The sequence below is a fragment of the Meles meles genome, chromosome 4, assembly GCF_922984935.1.
Source record: "Meles meles chromosome 4, mMelMel3.1 paternal haplotype, whole genome shotgun sequence".
Lineage (NCBI taxonomy): Eukaryota > Metazoa > Chordata > Mammalia > Carnivora > Mustelidae > Meles > Meles meles.
In genome coordinates, this window is record NC_060069.1 from 90,210,901 (window position 1) to 90,222,522 (window position 11,622).

The window sequence follows — 11,622 nt, forward strand, 5'->3', positions numbered from 1 at the left end:
TTTATTTTTCAATTAAAAAATTATAATACAGATATTTCAAAACCAAATGGTACAAAAGGACCTTAGAAATTCTCCAGTCCTTGTGAGCAATGTTACTAGATGACAATCTTGTGTATCCTTTGGGGCAATATTAAACTTAATTCCTGATCTGAGATTCTTCAGAAAAATCCTAATTTTTTTTTTTTTTTTAGATTTTTTATTTATTCATTTGCGAGAGACACAGAGACAGAGATTTCACAAGCAGGGGGAGAGGCAGAGGGAAATGGAGAGGGACAAGTATACTCCCTCCCTGAGCTGGGAGCCCAACGTGGGGCTGGATCCCAGGAGCTGGAGGTCATGACCCTTGCCAAAGGCAGATAGATGCTCAACCATCTGAGCCACCCAGGCACTCCAGAAAATCCCAATTTAAAGTTTGCTGCAAACCCATATCATCACTACTATTTAATCCGGATTATTTTCATCATGTCCTAGATAAGTCATATCCATTATCACTCACTCCACATTTTGTTTTTTCCCTAGCCCTGGCAACCACTAATCTATTTATAGCTGTATAGTTTTGCCTATTCTGATATTTCATATAAGTGGAATCATAACATGTATAGCCTTTTACATCTGGCTTTTTTCACTCAGAATATTGTCAAGATTTATCCATGTTGTAGCAGGTGTGCTGAATTGTATTTCATTGTATAAACACCTTGTTTATGCATTTATCACTTCATGGATATTTGAATTCTTTCTACTTTTTGACCGTTATGAGTAATGTTGCTACATACATTGACTTTTGATGGCAGATTATATCTTAAGTTTTAGAAAAAATTCTAACCTGTTGTTTCTTAAAGTGTAGCTTAATATACTGGGTCCATCAAAATAATGTGAATTTCTTTTGCTAATATAAAAATGCAGGTCCTGGCCATCTATTGAATCAGAATCTCCAAGACAGATCCTGAAAAAGAAAAATATCCTATTTGGTTGGTTGGTTGGTTCTTATCAACAGCTAAGTTTGAGAAACACTTTTAATAATGTATTTTCCAAACTGCAGATCCATCAGTAGGCTATAAAATTAAGCTAGTGATTCACAATAAGTTCCTGAAACAAAAATGATAAGAATATTCAAAATAAGAAGACACAAATATAATCAAGGCTTCAGCCAGTTTACATCAGGTCTCAGCTGAACTCTTCTGCTAACATAGAGTTGGTTTTATTTCATTTTAGCTAAAATCAATCTGTAATGAAATCTGAAAAATAAATTATTGGCCTTATCTCATTTATTTAGTTTTTCAACCACAGTACTTTTTTTAAAAAAACTCTCTTTTTTCTGGGATCAGGAAGAGAGCATCTTTTTTGCTGTAGGCTTGGCTTTTCTTTACTTTTTGTTCTGGCCTTTCCTAGAAGTTCATAGAAAGGCAACTGGGGTTCTCTCCCTCAAATGGTTTCAGTAAAGGCTTTCCAATGCTAGGGATAACTTAGGAAATTATTAGGTACCCAGTTGTAATCAACCAGAGCCCAGTTACTTATGTAAATAAAATAATTAATTACTTTAAATCCAAGAAAGTAAAACAAAACACACCAAATCTGGTGGTAAAAGTATCCAGATTTTACTTTTTTAACACTATAGCTACATCTCAGCAGTATGGACACTCTCATATCTAAATGCTGTTAATTCTCCACATTGTTAGCAATCCATGTAAAATCCTTGTGAAATCCCTGCTTCCCCAGTGGATGGCAGGAGACCAGGCTTCCTTTCACAGAAAAGGGGATGAAGTGCTCCTTGTTACTGCTGGGCAGGAGTTCAAGCTCCTTACTAAGCCTGCTCTGATCCATCCTGGCTGATTCTAAGCATGCTTCTTTTGAGACATTTGACATTTGATAAAAGAAGCAAAATCTGAAGTCATACATTAGTGGTACCCTCATACTAATTCATGATTTGAGTGCTTCTCTTCTTAAATATTGTGATTCTTAAAAGAAATCTGATTTTCTTGACTGTGGTCTTATTTACATTGACCAAGCTGAAATTAAACTGACCCCTGGTTGAAAGAGAACAGTGTGGAAACAGATGAGGATGAAGAAGTGATGGGGCTAGCAACAATATAGCAGTCTTCAAGTCACCATTTTGAAGGTGAGATGTGAATTCGAATTCCAGTGTTACCACTTGCCATCTATATAAACTTAACAATAGTATAAAGAATATAAAAATAGAAATTTGCATACCTGAAACTAACGTAATATTGTATGTTAATTATATTTCAATAAAAAATTTTTTTTAAGATTTTATTTATTTATTTGACAGACAGAGATCACAAGTAGGCAGAGAGGCAGGCAGAGTGGTGGGGTGTGGGGAAGCAGGCTCCCTACTGAGCAGAGAGCCCGATGCAGGGCTCGATCCCAGGAGCCTGGGATCATGACCTGAGCCGAAGGCAGAGGCTTTAACCCACTGAGCCACCCAGGCGCCCCCTTCAATAAAAATATTTTTAATGTGAAAAAAAAAAATAGAAATTTACAAAGTGCTTTATTTATTTCAGTCCCTGGGCTAACCCTGCAGCAACCTTATGAGATTGGCATAGAGAGGCTCTCAAATTACACTTCATCTCTTCAACCTTAGTTTTTGCATTTGTGAGGTGAGCATAACTATTTCACAAGGTTTAAGAGGATTAAATGAGTTAATAATCTGGAAGACCCTCTACTACATTTTTGGTACCTGGCATGTCCTTCCCTCAGAAAATGAAATCTCTTACCATTTTCAAGAAGCTGTCATGTGACCCATGTAATTTCCATGTAAAAATTTGTGCTAAGTTTCAATACAATGTAGTTTCAACCATGTGTAATTTTTGCATTTGATTTTGGACACAGAGTCCCCAGTAGCTACTGCCCCTTCACTTGCATACTACCCAGGAAGCTTGCTTATGGGATACTACAGTCCACATCAGCTCAGTACCTTCCCCTCATACCAGCCCTCATGGTGGCCCTCATCTTATATAGTACTGGCCTGGCAGATGTCCATTGTTCAATCAATCTGCTCCAACAGCATGGATGCCAGAGTCAATTCCTGTGCCAAACTGCCCTCATGGTCTGGAATACTTATTAGCTCAGGTACTCTATACAACTGCAAAGTATTTTCTTAAGAAATATGACCTTGGGGACCCAACAAAAAGAGACGCAGGCTGGATACAGTGGGTAAAGGTGGTAGGTCAGTGATGACAGAGGTCCACTTGTGAGACTATAGTAGCAGTGATACTGATTTCAGATATGTGAAGGGGGAGCAAAAGTATAAGAATATTTTTAGTAGGAAGAGTATGACTTTCATAAAGGATTCAGACTGAGTTGTAAGATATTCAAGATGTCCTCCTGAAGGAAATTAGAAAAATAGGGTTAGGAAAAAAAGCTATCATAGATGCCAACTGGAGTGTCATTTACTTGGAAGTAAGTGTAAACATCAAGAAAGACAACATAAGGTGCCTGGGTGGCTCAGTCTGTCAGGCTTTGGTCATGATCTCAGGGTCATGAGATGAAGCCTTGCATGGGGCTCTGCACTCAGCGTGGAGTTTGCTTGCCTCTGTCCTTCTGCTGCTCCTCCTGCTCTCTCCCTCCCTCATGAATAAATAAAACCGTTTTTAAAAAAGGCAACATGAAGGAACAGAACACTCAGTGACAAACTCATCAGGTGACTTGGCCCCTTGCTTTCCCCTGCCATAATTTCACCAGCTACTCTAGCCTATATAAAAACCTATTATCAGGTAAACATAAGGTGCCTACCAAGCACACATAGCTTCAAGCCAAGTCTGTGAGGCCTCTTCCCACAAAGTGGTGGTCCCTTAAATCCCTTCTGTATAAAAATTATGCAATTACTCTGAAACCTAGGTCATACAGTTGAGGGATAAGCAGATTTGGTTGTAAATTCAAATGGTGTAAACTCAAAAAATTTACCTAGTGAAACTGAGATATAGCTAGCATTAGATTCTTCTGTCTTGGAAGACCCTCTTTGTCTTGGAAACAGGAGGTATTTAAGTTCATTATAAACAAGGGACTCTGATTCAATACTTCACTCCCCACATAATCAATAAAATATTCCTTGAAGTTGACAAATTCCTTTTGCAATTCAATATATTAACCTTGTACATTGAAAACTATCAATACACCACTGTCAAAACGATGTGTGAAAGGCAGTACAATTGGATGAAGAAACTGGAATTTGTAGCCAAAAATTTTACTAAACTGTCCCTTTGTAAAATAACTATAAAATACACATGAAGTCATTGAAGTGCTAGAGTAAGCCCCTTTGTTATTTTAGAAGCTTACAGGATGCTTATAGTTAATAAATTTTAGGAAATCTTTTTATACTTGCACAATAATAATAATTTCTCCTTGTAAGTCTGGAGTCTCCTAGACCATTTCCCCATCTTTTTAAAACTGTACAGCTTTAAAATTGTTTATTAAAATAAAAAATAAAATTGCTCCACTTCTTCCATTATCCTGACAGAGGTTAAATGATAGATATGAGGGATTCAGTTTTCCCTTTTGAAAATGGATGAATTAAGAAACAAAACCAGAAACAGGTAAAAAACAAAACCGGGTTTAGAGCTAGATAATGTAGTTTTTAATTCTGTCTTTATTCCCTACTAGTTCTGTAACCTTGAACAAATTTCTTAAATATTCGATGTTTCAATTTCTTCATCTATAAAATAGTATTAACTATCTCTATCCTACTGGGCAGTTCTGAGAATTATCAATGTCTGATACAATTGCTGGCACCCAGGACCCACTGCATGGATGAGATACTGTAATGAGGCTATTTAGTTGAAATGCCTGCTTAGGTGTGAGTGGAAGGCACATACCCAGTCGCTTTCCTCTAGCTTCTCCAGACTTTTGAGATCCCATTTGAAGGATATCACGACTCCTCAGAGGAGTTCTGTCCAACACAGCAGGATTTCATGGTTTCTGAACTTTGACTTTGCCAGCAACTTCACTAGCTTCTTAAAGAATTGCTCCTCAGTGGCCACTGTGTCTTATTAGGTAAACTTCTCCCATTTTTTTAAAGATTTTATTTATTTATTTGACAAAGATCACAAGTGGGCAGAGAGGCAGCAGGGAGAGAGAGGGGGAATCAGACTCCCTGCTGAGCAGAGAGCCCAATGTGGGGCTTGATCCCAGGACCCCGCAATCATGACCCGACAATGGCAGAGGCTTTAACCCACTGAGCCACCCAGGCACCCCAAACTTCTCCCATGTTTAAGGGCTTCATTTCTTTGGGCTGTTTTGCCTAGCGGTGGACACTTTATGAAACAGTGAATTTTTTTGTCTTCTAGTCCTAGAGTTTAAAATCCTGGAATTTTTTAAATAGGACTGTAAGCCATTTTGGGGGGCACTTTTGAAAAGTTATAAGAGATGTGTAGACCCCTTCACCTGGCTGTGTTTTCATACAAGAAAAAGTCTTGAATTAAACATGGACTGTGTTCTCCACTCTCTCATTGTGGGAATTCACAGTACCTGGACAGACAAAATCTGACTTGTATCTGCCTCCCTGGATGGGACTAATAGAAAAGTAAAGGAGGATGCCCCGAACGTTGGGCCTTTTTGGAAGTTTCTTGGCTGAAAGCAGCTAGATTCTTACTGCTGCTCGAGGTTCTCATCTAGGGAGAAATTTTGAAGAAAAACAGGCACCTTTGGTGATCACGAACTTCACAAACTCCTTGCCTCCTCGCCCTTATCATATGCTGCCCCATATATTATTATCCTGACCCTTAAAGTTAGTTACACTTTCCTCCTAGCTTTGCACTTACACCTGGTGCATTGATAAGACCCCAATAAAAGTGTAGACAAAGCTTGGCTTGAGGCCTTTTGCAACTAGAGCGTCAGGCCCCAGGCCTCTCCTTTCTCCTACTAAGGTGTCTGGAGTAATCTTTTCATTCACCATCTCGGGGTTTGCTGGCCAAACCTGACATCTTATAATTAAGCACATGATTAAACATTCATGTCCAGTTAAGTCACTTTCAATTTTATTCATTTCAAAATCTATTCATTAACTTATTCAACAAATATTTAAGGAAATATGACATTTCAGCCAATGTTCCAAGCTCAGAAATTAGGAATGACAGGAAATTGTGTAAGACAGGATCAGTCTGTCCTGGAGGAGTTTTTTTCCTCCACTAGAAAGATTCAAGCATCTTGGGAGTAATCCCAAAATAAAACTAAGATAAAAATCATATCTAATGGTACTTCCAATTTCCCTTTTCAAGGGGTCATATCCCAGAATGTTTCCTGTCCTTTGCCCTAATCCTGTTTATGAGCTTCCTGCCCTCTTGGACCCTCCTTTAATTAAAAGTGAACACCTAGGGGCGCCTGGGTGGCTCAGTGGGTTAAGCCGCTGCCTTGGGCTCAGGTTATGGTCTCAGGGTCCTGGGATCAAGCCCCACATCGGGCTTTCTGCTCAGCAGGGAGCCTGCTTCCCTCTCTCTCTCTGCCTGCCTCTCTGCCTGCCTCTCTGCCTACTTGTGATCTCTCTCTCTGTCAAATAAATAAATAAAATCTTAAAAAAAAAAAAGTGAACACCTAGGGAAGAGCATGGTGCTTAGTAAACCAAGTGAATGGAATCAGTATATTAATCTGTCAGAGGTACCCGTGAAATAATATAAAATTGGACACTTCTGTGCGAGGGTCACCCTGGCTGACTCCCTCTCCCTAAGCCACTGAGATGATTGTCTTCTCTGTGGCTGGTCCATGTTAAACCATCCTGAACTCCTGAGCAACACCAGTCTGTAGGTCATTGAGGCCAGTTAATAGGGACTAAGCTAGAAACAATCTATGTCAACACAGCTTCTTCTATATTCTGTTACTATAGCTGAAGGTGATTTTCTGATAGTTTATCAAAAACATTATTTAATTTTTTAGTCTTCTAGAGTATAACTGGAGGAAAGTGTTTTTCCTAATTAGACAGTTCTCCTTATATATGATCAGGTACAGACAGGTTAATTTCACTTGATAAAATGTATTTGTAATTAATTAATTTACATTAAAGATATTTTTAGGGGCACCTGGGTGGCTCAGTGGGTTGGGCCGCTGCCTTCGGCTCGGGTCATGATCTCGGGGTCCTGGGATCGAGTCCCGCATTGGGCTCTCTGCTCGGCGGGGAGCCTGCTTCCCTCTCTCTCTCTCTCTGCCTGCCTCTCTGTCTACTTGTGATCTCTCTCTATCAAATAAATAAATAATCTTAAAAAAAAAAAAAAAAAAAAAAAGATATTTTTAAAATCAATTGATACATGGCAATAAGTTCTGTCAATTTCTTTTCTAGTGCGAACTTGTTTTAATTCTGTTATTCTATCTTCCCTAATTACTTCTTTCTATCCCAGGAGTTGGACAACATACACATTCTTCAGCATTTTGAACCCCTGGAAAATATGTGTACTTCAGTGGTGATCAGCAATTTTAGAATCAATATTATTTGATACCCAGTTCTTTATTCATACTGATCATTTTTAGTGGTTCAAAGAGGAAAAACTGTCCTAGAAACTTAAAGAGGGGATTTTTTGTACAATTTTATTAATTTATAAATCATAAAATATTGGATCTTAGATTGAAAAAGATCTTCTCTATTATCTGGTCAACACCATTACACTTATTCCCTCTTTCTACCCCCATTATTCACATTTTATAAATGAGGGGGAAAAAAGAGCAGAGAAAATAAAAGACTTAGTGAGGGACCAGCAGGATCTAGATTTGCTGGAAGGAGGAAGAAATGAGCACAGTAAACACGAAGCTTGTCCTCTGTTCATAGGAAATTATTCCTGACCCGTAAAGCAACAATTTTACACATTCCTTTGGCTGTATGTAAGGCCTCCAGCTCTTCTTGGTTCCTTTTTCTGTTTGCAGTTTGTAATGACCTTGGTCATCTTACCATATTTCATGAGCTGACTCACTTGTGATGCAATGTGTAATTTCATTAAAATATTTTTTAAAACTAAAGTTCTCTGAATACAGGTGTTATATAAGACATGATCATCTTAGATGTTTTCAATCTTTCCTGTTACATGAATAAACATTTTAAAATCATCTTGCTCTGAGCTTAAAATAAATGTTTTAAATCCCAATGCTTATAAGGATTATAAAATATTTTCATGTTCCAAGCAATTGCATATGCTTCAGTGAAATTTTGAAATAGCTTTTTTTCTTTACATACTAAGAAATGCTATACAAATACTCGAGGCCCATTTTAACTGCTTCTAATTTGAAGTGTCTTTCTCATTTTATTTTTTTAGTGATGACATCTTTTGAAACTAATAATAGATATGATATTATCTATCTGGACCTAATGGTTTACTTTGTAACTGAAGACACAGACGACTTTACCAGAAATGCTTATCGGACTCTAAGGCCCTTCGTCCTCCGGGTCACCGACTGTATGGGCCGAGAAATCATGACAATGCAGAGACCTTTCAGATGCACCTGCTGTTGCCTCTGTTGTCCCTCCGCCAGGCAAGAGGTCAGAGAATGCAGGTCTTATCTCTGGTTTCTTCCTGATCCAAGTCTTCCCAGCACGCTTGTGCTCCTTCCAGAATGACACAGGAGGGGATTTTCACTGGCTCTGATGATCAGAATGAAAGAAGAGAGTGGGGGGTGGGGGGGAGGCCACATTGTCTCACGCAAGGAAAAGCGCAGAGGGCTTTTTCTTGTGGATTCTTGCCTTCCAGTGCTAGTCGGGGGGTCAGGCACAAATTCGGGTTATTTATTCAGCGACCATAATTCTGTCAGTTGTGTCTAGTGAATTGGAAATGTATTGATGACCTAAAACAGAAGTCCCACACATTTGTCTAAATGTAGCTACGTATCCCCAGATAAGATGTCGCTGGACATCATCGAATACTTTTAGAATTGGAAGAGACCTTGGATGACTTTACGCTCCCCATCCCAGTCCACACTTGCCACAGATAAAGAAGGGGTGGCTCAGAAAGATGAAGTGCCTGGTGAGGTTACAGTCCCCTGAGGGCGGGACCTACAGAGCAGGCGTTCTGAGTTACAGTTGGGTTCCTTGTCTACAACCCATGTGGCTCTAGGAAGGCTGTTTGCTGCAGGGAAAGAAGCAGCTTTAGTGAGAGGTCCACGAGAATTTCGAATCCCGGATATGTCACCTACTTAAATGGTGCAATTTACTTAACTTCTTTGGGCCTCAGTGTGCTGGTGCATAAATATGCACAACAATACCCCATAGGATTCCTGGGATATTTAAAAGACATAGTAAGTGCCAGCACACATTATATGTTAATTTATTTACAACCATCACTGTGTTTTGATTTCCTATAAGATGGAAATAATAATAGTATCTGTACACAGGATTGCTTTGAAGATTAAGTAGTAAATAAATGTTAACTGTTCATTACAGTACCTGGCAGATAGTACAGTGCTCAGAGAACGTTGTTCCCAGGTATCTTCCTCCATCATTACTGTTTCTGTAATTATGGCCTGATATTTGAGATGAATCTTCACCTTTAATCCTTAATCCTTTTAGATTCATACTCATGAGTTGGGTTTTCTTCTCAAATTGTATAAATTTAGCCTTCCATGATTAAAGTAAGCCATGATGTAGTAAAGCTAATCAAAATTTTAAATGTACTCAATTTATAGAACATTTATTTCATGATAGATTTTTTTCTCATTTTTCCAGTTTTACTTGTATTCTTGTGTGTGTGTGTGTGTGTGTGTGTGTATTCAGTTCTCTGAGGTTTGATCACCTGTGTTGATTCCTGTGTGCACCACACAATGCAGATACCTGACAATTTCATCACCACAAAAATCCCTTTCATAACCATGCCCACCACAGACTTAGAGAAGGAACTGGCTGTTCCAGAGCAAGTGACAATCAAGTCTCCCTTGTGTCCTGAAGAAAAATGTGACTTCATCCCTCAAGGTTGCTCCCTCCAATGACAACCCCAAGAAATGGCCAAGGGAAAGAGCAGTCAGGGCCTTGCTTTGCTTCCACACACAGCGAGAACTTTAGAAGTATGAGTGGCCTGTGGAAGACTCTCTCTCTCTCAACAATTTCCTTAGTCCTTAAAAGTTTTCAGAGCACATCTAGGTGGTGTGTCCACGTATACATCGTGCCCAGCTTCCTCCCCTCTCTCACTTCCTCATTTGCAGCTGGAGGTACAGTGTCCTCCCGGTGACACCATTGGTTTTGTGGCAGAACACTGGAACCTGTGCAGGGCAGTTTACAGCATCCAGAATGAGAAGAAAGAAAATGTGATGAGAGTGCGTGGGCCATGTTCAACCTACGGCTGTGGTTCAGATTCAGTTTTTGAGGTAAACTAATGGTAAAATAATGTTTTTAGAGCTTTTTTTCTCCATGAACTGACCAACTGCAGAATGATCCTGTTACAGTGTACTTTTCCATGTAATTGAAATGAGGTTTACAACATCACTTATAAAATAAATAGAGCAAGTATGATGAAATAATTGTAAGCTACTGTGCTAGGTATTAAGGAAATGCAAAGATGTGCAGAATAGTCCTCTGTCCCTCAGCAAGTGTAAAACAAGTCAGTATATAACTATAGTATGAAGCTCAACAAGATTTCTTGGTGTAAAATGAATGCAGTTTGTCAGTTTGCACGTACGTATCACATGGTTCTCACTACCACACCATGAGCTAAGTGTCAGTCTTATTGTTCAGAGACAAAGCTGAAATTCATCAGGAGTTAATAGTAAGGAGACAGGGTGCTGAGGAACTTCTTCCCTCTGGTGTAATTGTAATGAAAGGAGCTGGAAAGAAAGGGAGAGACATGAGAGCTCCTGGAGGAGGGGAAGCAGAACAGGTGGAATTAGCTGACATGAGCACTTGAAGAGCTGATGGGTCTCAAAGGCCCAGCAGAAGCCTGGGGTCCTAACCCTGTTCTCCCAGGTTCTGGAGGAGGCTGGTGGTCAGTGTCCACTTGTGTATGTGGTGGCAAGGGGAGGGTGCTGGGGCTGGGATGACCATGACACATCCACTCTTTTTTCTTTTTTTAAATTTTATTTATTAGAGAGAGAATGAGAAAGAGAGAGCACAAGCAAGGGGAGAGGGAGAAGTAGGCTCTCTGCTGAGCAGGGAGCCCAATGCAGGGCTTGATCGCAGGACCCTGACCCTGGCATCATGACCTGAGTTGAAGGCAGATGCTCAACCGATTGAGCCACCCAGGCACCCCTGGCACATCCACTCTTGAGGTAAAAGCCATCTTCAGTGTACTCAACCATGTGTGTGTCTTAGAGGAGTTTTATGTGTAAAATTTTCTGGAGTCTGAAGAACCAAAATATGTGTATGTTAACATAACATTTAAAGTTAATTTATAGTTAAGTGTAGTTAACACAACATTTATAAATCACAAAAATTATTTACACTGGAAATCTACAAAAAAGTATAGTTTTAAACAGAAACAAAAAATAAATAGCAAGTTTTAAACACATGTTCTGTAATTATGTAGCATAATGGTTGCCCATTAAATTTTCTTTCAGTTCTTAGTTCTGCTGCCTCTCAACCAGGAAGCCTGTCATGTGAAATCATATAATTTTGTTACATATGGTTTCTAGCTTTACCTCAAGATTTAATTCTAGGCCAGAAGGATAGGCATCTGGGTAAATTTGGAGAAGAATCAGTCTAACCGTGGA

At 39.3% G+C, this 11,622-nt stretch overlaps 1 protein-coding gene across 1 annotated transcript; it reads left to right on the top strand.

Moving 5' to 3' along the window:
• Positions 1-2,002: 2,002 nt before the first annotated feature.
• On the top strand, positions 2,003-11,061 carry LOC123940324 (phospholipid scramblase 4-like). The gene is made up of 4 exons (XM_046003013.1): positions 2,003-2,116; positions 8,247-8,470; positions 10,123-10,284; positions 11,005-11,061. The coding sequence occupies exons 2-4, from the start codon at positions 8,249-8,251 to the stop codon at positions 11,047-11,049; spliced, it is 429 nt and encodes a 142-aa protein (XP_045858969.1). The 5' UTR covers positions 2,003-2,116; positions 8,247-8,248; the 3' UTR covers positions 11,050-11,061.
• The last annotated feature ends 561 nt before the right edge of the window (positions 11,062-11,622 follow it).

What these genes read in the sequence shown, in the direction of transcription:
- LOC123940324 (XM_046003013.1), top strand. Translation starts at nt 8,249, where the DNA reads ATGACATCTTTTGAAACTAATAATAGATATGATATTATCTATCTGGAC. An exon ending in GTCCCTCCGCCAGGCAAGAG is followed by an intron (nt 8,471 to 10,122) that starts GTCAGAGAATGC and finishes CCTCATTTGCAG; the next exon opens with CTGGAGGTACAGTGTCCTCC. An exon ending in GTTCAGATTCAGTTTTTGAG is followed by an intron (nt 10,285 to 11,004) that starts GTAAACTAATGG and finishes TTTATTAGAGAG; the next exon opens with AGAATGAGAAAGAGAGAGCA.